The sequence below is a fragment of the Tamandua tetradactyla genome, chromosome 7 (assembly GCF_023851605.1).
Source record: "Tamandua tetradactyla isolate mTamTet1 chromosome 7, mTamTet1.pri, whole genome shotgun sequence".
Classification (NCBI taxonomy): Eukaryota; Metazoa; Chordata; class Mammalia; order Pilosa; family Myrmecophagidae; genus Tamandua; species Tamandua tetradactyla.
Window position 1 is genome coordinate 58108345 of NC_135333.1, and position 21081 is coordinate 58129425.

Consider the following 21081-nt stretch of genomic DNA (forward strand, 5'->3'; position numbering starts at 1 on the left):
CATCTACATATTTACCATCCCTCAACCACCCCAACCCCCAAAAACACCACTCAAGATTTGCTGGTAGTATATATAAACTTCTCGTTTAAACACCAACTCCAAACACAAGTAAAAACCTAACAGACTAGCAGCAGAGAATATTGAATGATATTTAATTCTGCTACTGGTAAATCCTGAGATTTTGTTAATTGCTTATTCAGGTAAATCCTGAGACTCTGTTAATAATGATATATATATATTCATTATCCCAATTATCCCCACAATTTTGTGCGATGGTTAAGGAAACTAAGGTTACTTATACAAACAGGGCCACAGCTAATGAAGTACCCTGGATCTGAACCCACATCTACTTGTGTCCAAAGCCCATCTTCTGTCTATTCCATTATGCTGACTCTCTGGTATTACTTAGTCCAACCTGGAAATAGCGTAAGTTGTTTTGGGATAACCAGAAAACAAAAACAAATTTACAAGGTTTTGTATTACTTATATCTTTCTTTTCTTTCAGTCACAATACCTAGGTACAGTGGTAGGAACTCAATAAATAGCAGTTGATGTGTTAATACACTAAAAGACATTAAACTGTACATTTTAAATGGATGAACTGTATGGTATATGAATTTTATCTCAACAAAAATGTTACTAAAAAAATTACATAAACATGTAATGACTAGCAGAAAAAAAAAAAGGTAGTAAAATTAAATAAACTTCCAAAACAACAAAAGAGCAGCTGATATCTTTCTCTGGCAACTTCCTTTCCCTGACTTCATTCCAATTTATGTTTAATCCCATATCTCTCTCATTTTATGAAAATATTTTTCAGACATAAGGAGTTTTTAGTATTTATATCTTCAGCCCTCCAATGCATGTCATGCCTAAACTCTGAATCCATGATTAACAGGGAGCTTTTTTTTGATCATGCGTTTGTTTTTAGAGAAACTTCAAATGGGTTTATTTTAGGATTTAAAAACAAAACAACAGCACAGATGCTTAGAGTAACAACTAAATTTGAGTACAAATTTATAAAAAAAGCAGACAAATGGTATGGAAAGAGCAAAGGTGATGGTGGAGTTGAAGATAGGATTTAACAAATGAACACGAATGCTGAATCATTAAACTGATATCTCTTTTAGTTTCCAGTGTTTCAGAGCAGCTAGAAGTAAAAACGTAAAATTGAGAAATTGTAACCCATGTCAAAGTCTGAACTATGTTCTACAACTAATTGTGGTGCTGTGTTTTGAAATTTATAGCTTTTTGTACATATGTTATTTTTCACAAAAAAAGAGGAAAAAAAGTCAATTGTGATGATAAAAAATAGTTAAGCCCTCTAACCTCCTATATTCTGGAGCAGCTAGAAGGAAAAATATGAGAGGATCATATGGCAGCCCAGGACAAACTCTGGGATCTGTCCTGTGTTGAAGACTGCTTTGAAAACTATTGCTTTTTTATTCTTTGCTTTGTATATATGTTATACTATACAATTTAAAAAAGTTAAGAAAAAAGAAAGAAAGCAGACAAAGGATAAGAGTGCTTACTATTTCACTTCTTATAATTTTCTGGCCTCTTTAATAAAAAGAGGGCCAATTAATTAAAGAAAACATAATCTTGCTTAAGAAAAGAATATTTGGCCCTCCTTCTCCCCTCTCTTTCTCCGCCGGCCCTCCTTCTCCCCTCTCTTTCTCCGCCGGCCCACCGCGCGGCGCCCACGCCCCGCAGCAGCCGACCCGCCCGCCCTCCTTCTCCCCCCTCCTCCCCCTCCTGCTCCAGCCGCTCTCCAACCACCACGGTGCCCTCTTCCCTCGCCTTCACCGGCTCCTCCACCACCAGCCTCTACAGCCTTGCCGCCCTCACCTTTCCTCCTCCAGAACAGCTACTGGGGGAGTGGAGATAATACAGAGCAGCTCCCGGAGCCACGAGGGAGAGCAAAGGGACGGCGTACCCCATCCTGGAACGGCTGACTATCTGGGAGAACCAGCTCCGGTGAGATCACCAAGGGGCACGGGCTTTCCTGGGTGGGACGGCAAGCGACCGGAGTCCCTCCCTTCCACCTTCCCAGGCCAGCTGGTAGAATTGGACAGGCGGTCCCCTTAGGCCGCGGCGGTTGGTGCCCCCACCACACGAGGCCCCCCGGAACAACTGAGATAGTTGGGTCAGAAATTCCCAGACTGCGGAGAACAGTGACCGGGGGATCCCTTCCAAACACGTGACTCCCCCGTCGGCTGGGAATAGTGCACTCTCCCGGGCTGCGACAGCTGGCGCCCTCCCGCCACGCTTGGTGCCCCGGGCCGACTAGCTAATTCGGCCGGACGCTCTCCCGTGCTGCAGCGGCCAGCGACCCTCCCCGCATTCGGAACCCCAGGCTGGCTGGCATTCTTCCAAGACGCTTCAGCTGCCGAACCTCCCCTACGGCGAGAATTTTCCAGAGTTGAAGGACCCACAGCAACTTTCACTGGTGGAACCCGTAGACAAACGTGTGCCACGAGCGCCACCTACTGGGCAGGATAAGAAAAACAGAACCCAGAGATTGCACAGAAAAATCTTTCAACCTGTGGGGTCGAACACCCAGGGAAATCTGACTAAATGCCCAGACGCCAGCAGAAGATAACGGATCACGCTCAGAAAATTGAACATATGGCCCAGTCAAACGAAGAAACCAATAGTTCAAATGAGATACAGGAGCTGAAACAACTAATGCTGAATATACGAACAGAAATGGAAAACCTCTTCAAAAACGAAATCGATAAATTGAGGGAGGACATGAAGAAGACATGGGCTGAACATAAAGAAGAAATAGAAAAACTGAAAAAACAAATCACAGAACTTATGGAAGTGAAAGATAAAGTAGAAAAGATGGAAAAAACAATGGATACCTACAACGGCAGATTTAAAGAAACAGAAGACAGAATTAGGGATTTGGAGGATGAAACATCTGAATTCCAAAAAGAAACAGAAACTATCCGGAAAAGAATGGAAAAATTTGAACAAGGTATCAGGGAACTCAAGGACTATATGAACCGCACAAATATACATGTTGTGGGTGTCCCAGAAGGAGAAGAGAAGGGAAAAGGAGGAGAAAAACTAATGGAAGAAATTATCACTGAAAATTTCCCAACTCTTATGAAAGACCTAAAATTACAGATCCAAGAAGTGCAGCGTACCCCAAAGAGATTAGACACAAATAGGCGTTCCCCGAGACACTTACTAGTTAGAATGTCAGAGGTCAAAGAGAAAGAGAGGATCTTGAAAGCAGCGAGAGAAAAACAATCCGTCACATACAAGGGAAACCCAATAAGACTATGTGTAGATTTCTCAGCAGAAACCATGGAAGCTAGAAGACAGTGGGATGATATATTTAAGTTACTAAAAGAGAAAAACTGCCAGCCAAGACTCCTATATCCAGCAAAATTGTCCTTCAAAAATGAGGGAGAAATTAAAACATTCTCAGACAAAAAGTCACTAAGAGAATTTGTGACCAAGAGACCAGCTCTGCAAGAAATACTAAAGGAAGCACTAGAGTCAGAACCGAAAAGACAGAAGAGAGAGACATGGAGAAAAGTGTAGAAAGAAGGAAAGTCAGATATGATATATATAATACAAAAGGCAAAATGGTAGAGGAAAATATTATCCAAACAGTAATAACTCTAAATGTCAATGGACTGAATTCCCCAATTAAAAGACATAGACTGGCAGAATGGATTAAAAAACAGGATCCTTCTATATGCTGTCTACAGGAAACACATCTTAGACCCAAAGATAAATATAGGTTGAAAGTGAAAGGTTGGGAAAAGATATTTCATGCAAATAACAACCAGAAAAGAGCAGGAGTGGCTATACTAATATCCAACAAGTTAGACTTCAAATGTAAAACAGTTAAAAGAGACAAAGAAGGACACTATATACTATTAAAAGGAACAATTAAGCAAGAAGACATAACAATCATAAATATTTACGCACCGAACCAGAATGCCCCAAAATACGTGAGGAATACACTGCAAACACTGAAAAGGGAAATAGACACATATACCATAATAGTTGGAGACTTCAATTCACCACTCTCATCAATGGACAGAACATCTACACAGAGGATCAATAAAGAAATAGAGAACCTGAATATTACTATAAATGAGCTTGACTTAACAGACATTTATAGGACATTACATCCCACAACAGCAGGATACACCTTTTTTTCAAGTGCTCATGGATCATTCTCAAAGATAGACCATATGCTGGGTCACAAAGCAAGTCTTAACAAATTTAAAAATATTGAAATCATACACAACACTTTCTCGGATCATAAAGGAATGAAGTCGGAAATCAATAATAGGCGGAGTGCCAGAAAATTCATAAATACATGGAGGCTCAACAACACACTCTTAAACAACAACTGGGTCAAAGAAGAAATTGCAAGAGAAATTAGTAAATACCTAGAGGCAAATGAAAATGAAGACACAACATATCAAAACTTATGGGATGCAGCAAAGGCAGTGCTAAGAGGGAAATTTATTGCCCTAAATGCCTTTATCGGAAAAGAAGAAAAGGCAAAAATGCAGGAATTAACTGTCCACTTGGAAGAACTGGAGAAAGAACAGCAAACTAATCCCAAAGCAAGCAAAAGGAAAGAAATAACAAAGATTAGAGCAGAAATAAATGAAATTGAAAACATGAAAACAATAGAGAAAATCAATAAGACCAGAAGTTGGTTCTATGAGAAAATCAACAAGATTGATGGGCCCTTAGCAAGATTGACAAAAAGAAGAAGAGAGAGGATGCAAATAAATAAGATTAGAAATGAAAGAGGAGACATAACTACTGACCTCACAGAAATAAAGGAGGTAATAACAGGATACTATGAACAACTTTACGCTAATAAATACAACAATTTAGAAGAAATGGACAGGTTCCTGGAAAGACATGAACAACCAACTTTGACTCAAGAAGAAATAGACGACCTCAACAAACCAATCACAAGTAAAGAGATTGAATTAGTTATTCAAAAGCTCCCTAAAAAGAAAAGTCCAGGACCAGACGGCTTCACATGTGAATTCTATCAAACATTCCAGAAAGAATTAGTACCAACTCTCCTCAAACTCTTCAAAAAAATCGAAGTGGAGGGAAAACTACCTAATTCATTCTATGAAGCCAACATCACCCTCATACCAAAACCAGGCAAAGATATTACAAAAAAAGAAAACTACAGACCAATCTCTCTAATGAATACAGATGCAAAAATTCTCAATAAAATTCTAGCAAATCGTATCCAACAACACATTAAAAGAATTATACATCATGACCAAGTAGGATTCATCCCAGGTATGCAAGGATGGTTCAACATAAGAAAATCAATTAATGTAATACACCATATCAACAAATCAAAGCAGAAAAATCACATGATCATCTCAATTGATGCAGAGAAGGCATTTGACAAGATTCAACATCCTTTCCTGCTGAAAACACTTCAAAAGATAGGAATACAAGGGAACTTCCTTAAAATGATAGAGGGAATATATGAAAAACCCACAGCTAATATCATCCTCAATGGGGAAAAATTGAAAACTTTCCACCTAAGATCAGGAACAAGACAAGGATGTCCACTATCACCACTATTATTCAACATTGTGTTGGAAGTTCTAGCCAGAGCAATTAGGCAAGAAAAAGAAATACAAGGCATCAAAATTGGAAAGGAAGAAGTAAAACTATCACTGTTTGCAGACGATATGATACTATATGTAGAAAACCCAGAAAAATCCACAACAAAATTACTAGAGCTAATAAATGAGTACAGCAAAGTAGCAGGCTACAAGATCAACATTCAAAAATCTGTAGCTTTTCTATACACTAGTAATGAACAAGCTGAGGCGGAAATCAAGAAACGAATCCCATTTACAATCGCAACTAAAAGAATAAAATACCTAGGAATAAATTTAACCAAAGAGACAAAAAACCTATATAAAGAAAACTACAAAAAACTGTTAAAAGAAATCACAGAAGACCTAAATAGATGGAAGGGCATACCGTGTTCATGGATTGGAAGACTAAATATAGTCAAGATGTCAATCCTACCTAAATTGATTTACAGATTCAATGCAATACCAATCAAAATCCCAACAACTTATTTTTCAGAAATAGAAAAACCAATAAGCAAATTTATCTGGAAGGGCAGGGTGCCCCGAATTGCTAAAAACATCTTGAGGAAAAAAAAACGAAGCTGGAGGTCTCGCGCTGCCTGACTTTAAGGCATATTATGAAGCCACAGTGGTCAAAACAGCATGGTATTGGCATAAAGATAGATATATCGACCAATGGAATCGAATAGAATGCTCAGATATAGACCCTCTCATCTATGGACATTTGATCTTTGATAAGGCAGTCAAGCCAACTCACCTGGGACAGAACAGTCTCTTCAATAAATGGTGCCTAGAGAACTGGATATCCATATGCAAAAGAATGAAAGAAGACCCATCTCTCACACCCTATACAAAAGTTAACTCAAAATGCATCAAAGATCTAAACATTAGGTCTAAGACCATAAAACAGTTAGAGGAAAATGTTGGGAGATATCTTATGGATCTTACAACTGGAGGCGGTTTTATGGACCTTAAACCTAAAGCAAGAACACTGAAGAAGGAAATAAATAAATGGGAGCTCCTCAAAATTAAACACTTTTGTGCATCAAAGAACTTCATCAAGAAAGTAGAAAGACAGCCTACACAATGGGAGACAATATTTGGAAACGACATATCAGATAAAGGTCTAGTATCCAGAATTTATAAAGAGATTGTTCAACTCAACAACAAAAAGACAGCCAACCCAATTACAAAATGGGAAAAAGACTTAAACAGACACCTACCAGAAGAAGAAATACGGATGGCCAAGAGGCACATGAAGAGATGCTCAATGTCCCTGGCCATTAGAGAAATGCAAATCAAAACCACAATGAGATATCATCTCATACCCACCAGAATGGCCATTATCAACAAAACAGAAAATGACAAGTGCTGGAGAGGATACGGAGAAAGAGGCACACTTATCCACTGTTGGTGGGAATGTCAAAGGATGCAACCACTGTGGAAGGCAGTTTGGCGGTTCCTCAAAAAGCTGAATATAGAATTGCCATACGACCCAGCAATACCATTGCTAGGTATCTACTCAAAGGACTTAAGGGCAAAGACACAAACGGACATTTGCACACCAATGTTTATAGCAGCGTTATTTACAATTGCAAAGAGATGGAAACAGCCAAAATCTCCATCAACAGAAGAGTGGCTAAACAAACTGTGGTATATACATACAATGGAATATTATGCAGCTTTAAGACAAGATAAACTTATGAACCATGTAATAACATGGATGGACCTAGAGAATATTATGCTGAGTGAATCCAGCCAAAAACTAAAGGACAAATACTGTATGGTCCCACTGATGTGAACGGACATTCGAGAATAAACTTGAAATATGTCATTGGTAACAGAGTTCAGCAGGAGTTAGAAACAGGGTAAGACAATGGGTAATTGAAGCTGAAGGGATACAGACTGTGCAACAGGACTAGATACAAAAACTCAAAAATGGACAGCACAATAATACCTAATTGTAAAGTAATCATGTTAAAATACTGAATGAAGTTGCATCTGAGCTATAGGGTTTTTTTTGTTTTTGTTTGCTTGTTGGTTTGTTTGTTGTTGTTGTTTTTTACTATTATTACTACTTTTATTTCTTTTCTTTATATTAACATTTTATATCTTTTTCTGTTGTGTTGCTAGTTCCTCTAAACCGATGCAAATGTACTAAGAAACAATGATCATGCATCTATGTGATGATGTTAAGAATTACTGAGTGCATATGTAGAATGGTATGATTTCTAAATGTTGTGTTAATTTCTTTTTTTTTTTCTTTCCGTTAATAAAAAAAAAAAAAAAAGAAAAGAATATTTGAAAGCTCAGAGATGCATGCTAAAGGTAGCCACTATAGACCTGAGCTCTCCAGAACAGTCCTTAGGAAGGTGGGACCCCTGCAAGTGTGGTTTTCCTAAAACCACAGTATAAGAATCAATCATGTAGGATGAAGAGCTGTTTTTTCCTTTGAGAAGGATCTGACGAGGAGGTCATACCCAACAAAAAGCAACGAAGTCAAAAGGAAGCAGCCCCAGTTAACTATCAACTGTGAAACAAAGATTAACATAACTGTATCTCCTTACCAACTCTGAAGTGGGGGAGCTGTGAGAGATTATGCCTGGCACAAGGCACTTTCACAAAATCATCCAAAACATGCACAGTATCAAATTCCAAGCCTTTGGCTTTGTGCACAGTGCCCAAAATGTACTCTGGAATAAAAACACAGCATACAATTAGATGGGGGCTTGACAGGGAAGGAAACAGGAGGGAAAACATTATATGCTTCCTACTATACTATTAAAACTCTATATTTTCTTGCCTATGTGCAGCTTTGGGGAAAAAAGGAGGAAAGAGGAATACTGTCAAGAAGGAAAAAAGAAAAAGATGGGTTGCAGGAGAGAGTACATCTTAGAATCACATTTCAAAGCTCAAAAAGACTTTACCTACCCCCTATATTTTACACATGAAGGGACAGAGGCCCAAAAGAGGTTGAGTCCCTTGTCCAAAGTTAAACAGCGACAAAGTGGGGATGAGAAAAACCTGTTCTACTGGCTTGGAAGAGAAATAAGGAGCCCCTAAACAAGAATGTCAGCTCTGCACTCCTTTCTCAGAAACAATATCCCTGCAGAGCTATCCTTGGCCAAAGATGATGATTCATGCATCAGGAAGCATCAGAAGACCATCTGTGCCTCCTACTGGGGGAATGTTAAAAATCAACAGTAATCCTTACCTGCAAAGTCCCAATCTTTGATATGGCATCTTTCTATTCTTTTCACCAGTTCTGGAATCCTGATATTATACTTTTCAACCACTGCAATCTTTGCTTCAAGTTCCTTATCCTCGGCAGCAGTCACATACCTCTTGAAGCCACTAAAGCCTTCTTTGTGCATCCATCTTCTGATAAATTTGTCTTTAATAATGAGGTTTTCTATGGAGAACACATTTACAAGTTAAGATGATATGGGCTGCACTAAAATATAGAGGTAGTAGCTACACATTAATAGCCAATGACAGAGTAATCAAATGGTCTGAAAGTTGGGAAATCCAGGTTCTAGTCCCGACTACAATCACTAACTTGCTGTGTGTTCCTGGGCAAGTCAGTGAAATTACCTGTGCTTTAGCCTCTCCATCTCCAACCTGAGAATAAAGAACTCTACCCTTGAGCTCCTTACCTACTTCACAGGGATTTCAAATAGCACAGCAAACATGAAAAGAAAAGTGCCATAGAAATGTTAGAAATTATCATTTGGGGCCCATGCAGAAGTATTGGTGTGTAAAGCTGCCTAAGCAGACAGAAGATGATAGGGAAGACAGCATAAGGGACCAATGTTAGAGAGAAGTTTAGATTCCTGAGAGAAGGATCTGGGAAGCCTCTGAAAACAGTAGACCTCGGCCATCCCACTCTTCATGGGAAAAGAGTGACAATCAGCTCCACCCTTCTCCAGAAGGAAAATAACAACACTGACTTGGGTCAAGCCTACTCTTTCCCCATCCCTTGACACTTGAGTGCTTCCTTCCAGGACTCTGAGGCCAGGAGGGTACTCACGTTTCTTCCGTTCTTCCTCTGACTGAAGGAGGATCCAAATATCAGTGATTCTGTCCAATCCAAATGATTTAATCCCCTGAAAAAGTTTTTTGTTGGGATTTTTGTTTTTTTGTAGTCTTCTGTTTTGTTTTGTTGTTGTTGGGGTTTTTTTTTTAAACAAAACAATGTAAAGCAAATATAAAGATGGGATTTTGAAATGAGACAGTTTCTCAGAAATGGTTCACAAATTGTACCCAAAGTAGAAAGACAATAAGCAGGTTATAAAGTAGCCTAAAAACTCAGGATTATCAAATTCTAACTTATGGCTGCTACCTCAAATTCTTCTTAAGTTTAAAAAAAAAATAAAAAATCAAGAACTAATTGACTTTGCTTTCTTACCAATAAAGGAGCAGTTTAAATCCAACTTTCAGGAACCGAAAAGTTTGCAATGAAGAATACAAATTGTACGTGGATGCAAAGTATTAGGCATAAATACTTACCATTGTTTCTTTTGAGGAAAGAACTACAGAATGGCCATAAGCCCTGAATATTCTACATGTTAAAAGTAAGCTCCTGGAGGAGAGGCCTGATTGTTTCACAGTTCAATCCAATACTACCTAAGAAGTACTTGCTGACTATCTGCCTCAACACTAGGGGAGAACCAGGCCCTAGTATAGACAGAGATGACAAAGCACCCCCCCACACACACCCGCCACAAGGGACTTCATCTTTTTGGGAAGGGACACATAACACATTAACACAAAACAGACCAAAATAAAACAGTATGCATTATAATTTGAAATTAGATGTAACCAGGTGTAACAAAACATGCTACACGTGATAAATGGATATGAGAGGGAAGAAGAATAACCTCCTTTATACTATGCCTGACAGGGATGACTTTTCAAAAGTACTATTTCTTACAATAATGAAAATGGGTAACTTATGCTAATATCCACTGGATGAAATAGTGTAAGGTCATTAAAGTAGCAATACAAAAGAAAATATGTTTATGTGTTGAATAAAACACAGCACACATTTTTTATATATACTACAACTGCAACTATATAAAAATATGCATCAACAAGGACAAAGACAAAAATAATTAGCAAAAATAGAAATTATTATATGAATACTGGGATTATGGGTGATTTTTCTTTCTTTTAGTTTCCAAAATCTCTATAACAAGGCTATATAATCTTGTAAATAAAAATGGAAAAAATTAAACATCATTTGATTATGATTTACTTACTATATTTATTGAGTACCTAGCACATAGTAAGCCCTCAAAAAGATGTTTTTCACAGATGAATGAATAACTTTTAGTCATATAACCTTGTGTCAAAGAGTTAAAAATGTTTTATACAAGCCACTTACTCCTCCTAAACTTCCCCGTGAAACAGGTAAAGGAAAGACCTTATTTTTATTTTAGAGAAGGAGAGAATGAGGCACACAGAAGTTGTGACTTGCCCCAAGCCACAACAAGTTAGTAACAGAACCAGAGCTAGAACCCAGATGTTCAAACTCTATACACTAGAGCATGCTAGTGTGTCCCAGCTGTGTTGTCACCTCAGTGGTTCTCACACTAACAACATACAACCAGAAGAATGTCTGGTAGAAATTCAACAACTAGCAGCCTCATTTGCATAGCCAAAAACAAGAAAGGCATTCATTTTATAAAGAGAGGAAGAAAAGATTCTCAGTCCTTCTAGGGTGTGGTTTTATAGGAACATTTGGCCAGCATAATCAGAAATGGCTAGGGGTAAAAACATCAGTCATGGTTCATCTTGGCAAAAATGGTCGAAAACCCAAATGATTTCTTGTACAATACTACTAATTAAGTTGAATGTTTTGATTAGATATGTGTACCTGCAAGTTTCTGTGCATGAAGCAGTCAACAGAAATGTACTCTTACCCCAATCAGATGTATCTTTGCAGGTACTTCTCTGTCAGTCACCCGGACAGCCTCATCAAACACATTGGCATTGGTCCGTGACAACAGGGCCACTTGACCTTTGGCCTCACCTCTAATGTTACCTTTTGGGAGAGAGCACAAACTCTATGACTAATCAAAATAAGAAGGAAGACTAATTTCTGTAACATATAAAAGCAGAGGAACTGAAAGCCTTACTCTGATGGTTTCCTCCAACCAAAGTCTTTTTCCTGACTCTCTTGCAGACATCCAAGATAGTAGCTCCCACGTAAGCTATTTCCACACCAAATCTAAAACTCTGTTGGAAAACAAAAAACAAAAGGAGTTAGCCACCCCTCCCTGACATATGTTAGCACATTTCTATCACTGCCAAGCCTTGGTCTTGCCAAACCCAACCAATTATTTGCAATTCACCCAAGGTGTTTGAAAATTCCCTACTAAAAAAACCATTCATACCTGAACAGGAACATGACAATCAAAGAAATGCTGATTTTTTGGCCACGTATTAAAGATAGCATTTTCTCTTGTTATAAAGAGCAATACATAAAGAAAAGAGTGATGAGCGCACGTTCAAGATCCTTCACAAAATGAACTATCGTTATTTGCGATTATTTCCTAACACCAACAGTAAACTCTTCTTTTTAGCAAATCTACCCATTTTTCTCAATCAAATTTTATAAAGAAGTTCAAGCTAGACAAAACATTAAAAGAGGGAAAGGAGGGTTTTCCCCTTTGCCCTTGAGATCCCTTTCACCATGAATTTTAAAATCATTGCCCTATAGTGTTCGGATTAGCAATGAAGGAAGTGACCTAAGGGTATGACAAATGAAGAATGGAAAGGAGAAAGGTGGTGTATACAGACAACTGAGTGGCTGCAAGAAGGAACCAAGATGTGAGGCATGCAACTAGGTGAATGAGCCTTGAGGACAGTATGTTGAATGAAATGTCAGAAATAAATAATATCACGCCTCACTCATATGAACCAACTATAAAATACAAACTCAGAGAATTGAAATCCAGAGCCTGGGTTATCAGGTTGGGGTCTATTGTAAAGGGTCCTAGATTTTAAGCTCTTTCAGCAGTCACATATATTAAAGAATTGTAACTGTTATTTCTAAATTCTGAGACAATGAGTTATTTGTATATAACCTGGTCGTTCCCAGAAACCTCAGGTATTTAGGTGACAACTGAGACCAAGAGTTAGAGCTCTGAAGCTATGAAAGTCAGCAGTACCCCATACAGGAACTGTTTAAAATATTGACAAAGGGATCAGACTTCAACTAGATATGAAGGACGCTGATCTGGATAGGACTAAGGCAGATTAGAATACAGGATAAAGGATGATGTCATCCATATTTTAAAACTTCAACTTCTGTATGAGACCAAGGGGAGAGATGTTTATTTGGTGCAAAATTTATATTTTGGGTAGTACATTTCCTAATTCAACTTGTATGGTCCGTTTAGTTGAACACCATAAGTACATGGAATCCTGAATAGGGCATGAGATTTTGTCAGTGTGTCCAAGTCAGTGTGATGCCCAGATATATCCCAGAGTAATTTGGGCAGTGAATAAAGTATTTGTAAAGTCCCCTCGGGGAATGGGGAGAAAGGAGGAAATAGTCAATCTTCCTATTTGGAGAATTTCTGATATTCCTGCAAGCAATGGGGACAACCAAATCAACAGGCTGATCTTGATCTTGGGGTTAGCTCCTATGAAACCTATTCTTGCAAAGGACAGGCTAAGCCTACTTAAAATCAGGCCTAAGTGTCACCCCCAGAGAACTTTTATTGTTCAGATGTGGCCTCTCTCTATGCCAACTCGGCAAGTGAAGTCACTGCCCTCCCCCTATTTGGGATATAACTCCCAGGGAAGTAAATCTTTCTGGCAACAAGGGACAGAACTCTGGGGATGAGATGGGACCCACATCATGGAAGTGAGAAAGCCTTCTTGACCAAAAAGAGAATCAGAGAAATGACTCAAAATAAAGTTTCAATGGATGAGAGATTTCAGAGTCAAGAGGTTATCCTAGAGGTTATTCTTATGCTTACACAGATATACCTTTTTATTTTATGGTGTATTGGAGTGGCAGAAAGGAAGTACCTAAAACTGTTGAGCTGTGTTCCAGGAGACTTGATTCTTGAAGACGACTGTATAACTGTACAGCTTTTACAATGTGACCATATGATCGTGAAAACCTTGTGTCTGATGCTCCTTTTATCCAGGGTATGGAGAGTAAGAAAATAACGATAAAAATAAATAAATAATAGGGGGATAAAGGGTAAAAAAAACTGGGTAGATTGAAATAATCATGGTCAATGCCAGTAAAACTGTATTTTTGGTTTATAACTCTACTTTTCACTTCCTACAGGATCTAAAAGGCAAGCACATAAAATATAATGATAGGGTACATGGGTGGTTCAGTGGTAGAACGCTTGCCTTCCATGCGGGAGACCAGGGTTTGATTCCTGGACTACGCTCTCAAGGAAAAAATATATAATGACAAATGAGAGGTTCTAGACTCATAATATATAAATATGTCATTTGTGACAAGAATTACAGGAAGATGGGAAGATAGGGGAGTATAGGAACATAGTGTGTATATACTACTGGAGTAATTCTGGTATCAAAGCAAATGAGACTGTTACGGTTTAGGATGTTAAATTTAAGCCTTATGGTAACTACAAAAAAAAATTGGAAAATATGTAAATTCAGAGACAGGAATAGATTACAGACTAGCATAGGTGGGGAACAGGAGAAATGGGGAGATAATGCCTAATGGGTGTAGGGTTTCTCTTTAGGGAGATGGGAAAGTTTTACTGATGGAAGGTTGTGAGGCTACCACAACATAGTGAATGTGATGAATCCCAGTGAATGGTATGTTTGGAAGTGCATGAGATGGGAAAGTTTATGTTGTACATATGTTATCAAAATTTTTTTAAAAAGAACATCTAAAGACTGCAACAACTAAATGCCGTACATGATCCAGAATGGGATCTAGCAAGGGAGGAGAAAAGGTTCAGGAAAACATTACTGGAACATATGAAAAATGTAGACTGTAAGCTTTGTATCAATGTTAAAAAGTTCTTCAACTTGATCACTGCACTTAAGGTAGTAACATACTTGAATATCTTTCTTAGGAAATGTATATGGCAGTGTTCAGTGTTCAAGGAGCATGATGTATATACCCTACACACAAGGGTTCAGAAAACGGACACAGAGATGGAGAGATAGATGGATTGAAAGATGGGTGGAATTGTACAGCAAATGTGGCAATATGTTAAAATTGGAAGATCTGGGTATCCAGGGGGTAGGGGTATGTTGGAGTTCTCTGTAAGAGGTTTGCATTATTTTTGTCATTGTGCTGTTAAGTTTGAAAGTATTTCAAAATAAAAAGTTAAAAAAAAATGATTTCCTACCCTTCAAAACTTGGCGCAAGAGCCTATTCTTTCAATCACTCTAGCTGGAAAGACACTAATACACCCCAAACTCATATTTATTGTCATCTCCATGCATCTATAATTTAAGGTAATTAAGTTTAATGTACTGTTGAAGAACAATAATATAGCCAAGGGAACACTAGGCTTTCAATAAACAGTACCCATTGCTTTAAAACTATTTGAAGTGGACTGTAACCCAAAGCATAAAATACATACTCATGAGTCTGTACTGACATAAATAAATGACTGAATAAATGGGGAAAAGAGACAAATCTCCCTTGTAGAAGAATTTCAAATAATTTATGTAGATACTCCACCCTCAAGGCGGGGAAGATTTAGGGAATGAGGTGAATATAGTGACTTCCTTCTAAAGACTACAGTATAGAATGGGGGGGTTAACTTTACATTGCAGAAAAACACTACTACCTCAGCCAGGTGATCAAGGTCACCAACAACAGTCATAAATCTTGTTGACAGTATGTACCCTAGATATTATGTGACAATAGCATGTTATCCCTGTGATCTTCCTCCCCAAAACCCATAACCCCCATTTTAATCATGAGAAGAACCTCAGACAAATTCCAATAGAGGGCATCCTACAACATACTTGATTAGTTCTGAAAACTATGAAGGTCATCAAAAATAAGGAAAGTCTGAAAAACTGTTAACAGCCAAGAATCACCTAAGGAAACATGACGACTAAACATATGTGGTATCGTGAATGGGATCCTAGAACAGGGAAACAGTATCACTTAAAAAACTAAGGGAATATGAATAAACTATTGACTTGAATGAATAATATTGTATCAATACTGGTTCATTAATTGTGGCTATATACTACATTAATTTGAGATGTTAATAAGGGGGTATGGAGTATACAGGACTGCTGGGGGGGTATATGTTCTGAATTTTTCTTTAAATGGACAACTATTCTAAATAAAGCCTGTTTAAAATATATATATATATATATTCTGAGCAGATGTCACCCTAAGTTAGCATGGCAAGCAACTACAGGAACTAAGAAGAGTTCTAAAAAGTCCTATAAAGTCACAGAGCAGACTATAGGACTTTCTATAATATAACAAAACACCGTACAGATTACATTTTTATAAAGGTTGACACTGTTCATCTCCTCTAACTATATGTGAGTTTCTTGAAAGGTGCAACTCTCAAGACTCTTGGTCTCAGGATACTTTACACTTCTAAAAATTACTGAAGCCCCCAAGAGCTCTTATTTATATGAGTTATATCAATCTATATTTACCATATTATAAATTAAAACTGATAATTTTTTTGCAATGTGGAATCTGAAACCATTTCAATGAACTTGCTATACTCTGTTTTATTAAAAGCCATTGGGCTGTCTTGCCCTTTAAATGGATCTTTTGCCTACTCCTAATTTTTTAAAAATACGCATTGGTCATTTGGAAAATATTAGATCACTAGGTTATGCAGGCCATCTAAATGCTGACAAATTTCATAACTCAACATCAAAAAAAAAACATCATATGCATTTCTAAGATCTCATCAGAAATTCTGTATGGGGAGGTGTCAAGTTTTCCAAAATTGTCATTTTCACTTGAAAATGACACATATTTTTGGCAACAAACATTGTCAGTTGTTCTTCTTGAGGTCTCAGGCTCATTTCATTCATTTTTGAGAAAATATGAAATACCAAAGTCTGAATAAGCAGAGTTGAACTGCCAGCTGTTCTTTCAAGTAAAAATGGTATTACAAGAAAAAAAAGCTGCCAGCTCAGTTCACAATGCAATCGCAAAAGTGCTTTTCCTCAGATAACTGTCATACTTCAGTCTGCAGCAGAAATGCTGTATATATGCTTTCTAGTTCACCACATGGAATATCAAAAAGACATGTACTCAAAGGACAGCTAATAATTTTTGCTTTATCATCAAGGACATTTTTAAGCACATTGCTATTTTTTACACTGGGTGTGTTGCAGTGAAGACAACTGCTAGTAATCGGTTGGTACCACTTCCTTGATTCATACTGAGGTGTCAGCCCTTTGACCCACCAGGCTTTGACCCATCAATGCAAATGTCAATGCACTGAGAAAGGCAAATACCTATCATGAAAACAACTGTGGTCTTGAAGACCCCAAGAAACCCACTTTAAAAAGCACCACTTGAGAAGCAGGGGTCTTCTATATGCCATGAGCTTAACTCACTACCTTACACACGATTAACACTAAAAGACTAGGGTGAGGAAATGTAATGCTGGCTTAACTGCTGCTGGGCGCTCCAAAGAACAGGGAGCTCTTACCTGGGTGAGATAGAAGACGTGAGTATGTGGGACTGTAAACAGGGCATTGACTGCCCCACGGAAGGTATAGATCTGCTGGTGTGGGTCCCCCACGAAGATCTTTCCACATGGCTGAGACAGAACTATATTCATGATAGCTGTGGCCAAATAAGAGGAATAGTAAGAAATCTGAAGGAGCATCAACCCGCATAGCAAAAATCAACCATATGTCAGAAAACAAAGGGTGAGAACAATTTTACAAAACTGAGGCAAGGTTTCCTGCAACTCTGGAAAAACAATCAAAAGAAACAATTTTATAATGGTACAAAAGAAACAGTTTCTGGTGATGCAAATTATTTTCAGTTCTGGTAACACTGCTGAGTATCAGCAACCACAAAGGCAAATATGAGGTGAATTTATCTTCTCCCTCTAATACTGTAACATAAAACTCAAAGATGCCCTAGAAAGTCACACTCATTGCACTGTCTACTCTCCATTAGCCACCTGAGAAATATATGACACAAGCTTTCCATTCAAAATTCACTACCACCTTTACCCATTTGGCATGGGTATAGGCTACTGGTCCCTAACACTGATGACCTACACTAAGTCAACATTTTAAGAATACCCTAAACCAAACATTTGGAGGAATATAAATCTGTTTTGGGGTCAGGAGGGACAAGTGTTAAAATCCAAAGTCAAATAAAGAGGATTTCTAATGACTAAGTATCATTTGTTCCTCTTCTTTATCACAAATAAGAATAATCAACTTATTTCACGCATATGTCCTCTTACATAATCATGATGCTGTTTCTATGTATTTGAGACTACTGGTGTCCTGAATAGTTTATCACCTGGGGTACAGTCCTGGGCCTCATCCACAAAGATGGCATCAAAAGAGGCAAGCAAAGGCTTGCTCAGCTGCCAGAGTTTCAAATAGCCTAGAATAGAAGAAGGAAATAGCAAGAGTCATAACTCAGAAGTATTGCTATCATATTTAACAGATACCCATATTTGAAAACTGCCATACCATCATGAGTCATCTGGTAAGCCTCTTCTTTGCATTCCCCCAGTTTCTGCATGTTGTCCCAAAGTCTGCTTGCTTCGAGGACAGCATTCTAGAAAGCAAGTGATACAGTAACCCATAGATTAAGACCCTGGAAAAGATAGCATGCTGAAATCACACTTCATTTCCACATACAGAGGTAAAAATTCTCTTAAGTGCAGAGATGAATTAAAAAGTTGGGGCAGGGGCAGGCCACGGTGGCTCAACAGGTAAGAATGCTTGCCTGTCATGCCCGAGGACCTGGGTTCGATTCCCAGTGCCTGCCCATGTTAAAAAAAAAAAAAAAGAGTTGGGGCAGTAACAAGGTCAGTGACAGAATATCTTTCAGAGATCACATTAGATGAGTAGGAAAAGGTTAGATTATTTTTCTAGATTTATAAAGGACAGTTAATTCATAAATGAATGGGAATGATTCAAAAGACTTCATAAAAATAAGAAACTTTTTATTTTCTTTATAAGCAGATTTGTCTGCTGGCAAAATCTATGTAGTATAAATAGCCAAAAAAATTAGAAAAGAGATTCCCAATCACTAGATAAGATCAGATTCAAGGTCCAACAGACTTAATGACAAGTTCTTGAAATCTTGGGCAGGTCATTCAATATCTGTATCTCATCTATTAAATGAAGACTATTACAAGGATTAAATGTGATGTCTCTGAGTGTTCTTAACAGCAGAAAATCCTGTGCAATTCACAGTTACAACATTATGGGCTTACTGTCTCACTCCTCCATCTTCAACTTTCTGTGAGCAATTCTGAAGATATGAAAGGTAGAAATAACACTATACCATGCCAACTCTTCTCATTTATCCCTCAATCCCTAATACTGAAGACATTTATATACTCACCAGTTTTTCACTCTGTTCTACCATGACTCTTTGTCCTTGGCTATTCTTACACCAAATAGGCACATGATCAATAGTCAGTTCTTCATCAGCAGAGGCAAAGAAGTTTTCTAAAGTCTTGCATACCAGCTTAGCCCTTATGAATCCACCTTTTCCTTCAGCAAGGACAGAATTAACCATGAAGGGTGTTAACCTAAACAGATTCAATTTCTTCTTTAATTGGTACCTGTAATTATATCCCAAATTAACAAAAGTTAGTTTCATTAGCAATTAAAAATTTAGCGTTTCCCACACTCTTATTCCCACTCTCTTCAATGATAACACAAGATAGTTCCAAGCATTACAAACATACAGGTGAGGTTAAAAAAAAAAAAAGCCAGAGAAGTTCTGCAAGGTCCAAGTATGATCTGAAATGGCTTATAGGGCTTTCAGGAATTCACATCTAACAAGCCAGAGATTGACTAACTCAAGGCAGACACTATTATTCAAAGGTGTGGTTCAAGGGCTTCCTTGAAGCCTTCAAGTCCAAGGTTCAGGAGGCCCCAGGAAACCTAGATTGAGTGCACCTCATCTCAGTCTTCTTCCCTTCCCCACCCTTCCATGGAAAGCCTAAAACTGAACAGGATTTGGGACACACTCAACTTTAGACAGGTCATTTTGACTTTCTGTGCCTCAGTTTCAGAGAAATGAGAGTGCCCCCCCATCAAGTTACTCTTATTTGAATAATATACTTTCACAAGATGAAAAAACAAATGACTAAATCTATTTTCATATTTCCTGTCTGTAAATGGAGAGAATAGCATTCAATTTTTTTGGTCATGGTGGTGTGCAGTTCCTACATGATCTTAATGATCACAATGTAATCAACGGTAATGAGAATAACGATGATGGTAACAACGATGCTCACTTCCGCCCAACGTGTCCATAGGCCATGGAATGAAAGGTTTTGCAGATGACATTGCTGGGGAAGACTAGCTCGGCCTGCTTTGCGATGCTCTTGTTGAATGTCACATACAGAAACCTGCTCTCAGACCACTTCTCAGCATACTTGACCAGGGTAGAGGTCTTCCCGGTGCCTGGGGAAGCCAAGAAGAAAGGATGTGACCCTTTGACCAGGAAAAAATGTTCCAAAGGTCTTATCCATGCTTCCTGCCTCTTTTTTGAGACTAAGTCACAAACAAGAGCACTTAGAGCAGCAGTGACAAGGGCTACTCTTGTCACTACACTTGTAGTAATAAGAACAGCAGATTCTAAGCAGAGTGACCCAGGTTGTTGTAGCTGCGTCACAAAGGGCAAGCCCCATGCCCTCAACGGACTTCAGTTTCCTCATCAGCATAGGTGGATAAGACCTACCTTTGTAGAAATATAGGTGTGAGGATAAAGATAATAATCAACGTAACTAGCAGTAGAAATTCAATAATTACTGGCCTAGGAGTCATTTATGCTTCTAGAGCAAGAGCATGTAAATGAGATACAAGGTTTCTCCTGATCTATTCTGAACTCCCTTGTCTGCCCTGGTTCGCCACCAGTTCATTCAGTTATTCAATCTTTCATTCATTTAACAAGTATTTATTGAGCACCTACTACACATTCAGCAGTTTGCTAAGCATTATTAGTACCTTAAAACACATAAAGTATGGTTCCCACATTACAGTTGAGTTGCAATTAAAATACCAACACAGGTGAAACAATTAGGGAACAAAATGAAAATATAATGATAACACAGTATTGTGGAAAAGAGCATGGATTTGGAAACAAAAAATCTGGGTCTATGGCTTACATCATGCCACCTAGTAGATTAAGAATCATTTACTCCTCACCTGTTATAGAAGAAAAATAGTACCTCTTTTCCCTACCAAATAGGGATGTTTTGAAGACTAATGAAATAATGTGGAAATATTTACAAAATTT

General features: G+C 38.1%; 1 protein-coding gene across 9 annotated transcripts in view; it reads right to left on the minus strand.

Annotated features, from left to right (window-relative positions):
- The window catches only part of FBH1 (F-box DNA helicase 1), a 75419-nt gene that overhangs the window by 33969 nt on the left and 20369 nt on the right, over positions 1-21081 (minus strand). For all 9 annotated transcript variants that reach the window (XM_077169505.1, XM_077169498.1, XM_077169499.1 and 6 more), the window contains 10 exons: positions 20078-20246; positions 19174-19396; positions 18291-18378; positions 18115-18201; positions 17282-17418; positions 11762-11861; positions 11546-11667; positions 9652-9727; positions 8836-9033; positions 8189-8314 (listed from right to left, as the gene is read on the minus strand). In XM_077169505.1, the coding sequence (XP_077025620.1) occupies positions 8189-8314; positions 8836-9033; positions 9652-9727; positions 11546-11667; positions 11762-11861; positions 17282-17418; positions 18115-18201; positions 18291-18378; positions 19174-19396; positions 20078-20246 (1326 nt within the window). The remainder of the gene's footprint in view (positions 1-8188; positions 8315-8835; positions 9034-9651; positions 9728-11545; positions 11668-11761; positions 11862-17281; positions 17419-18114; positions 18202-18290; positions 18379-19173; positions 19397-20077; positions 20247-21081) is intronic.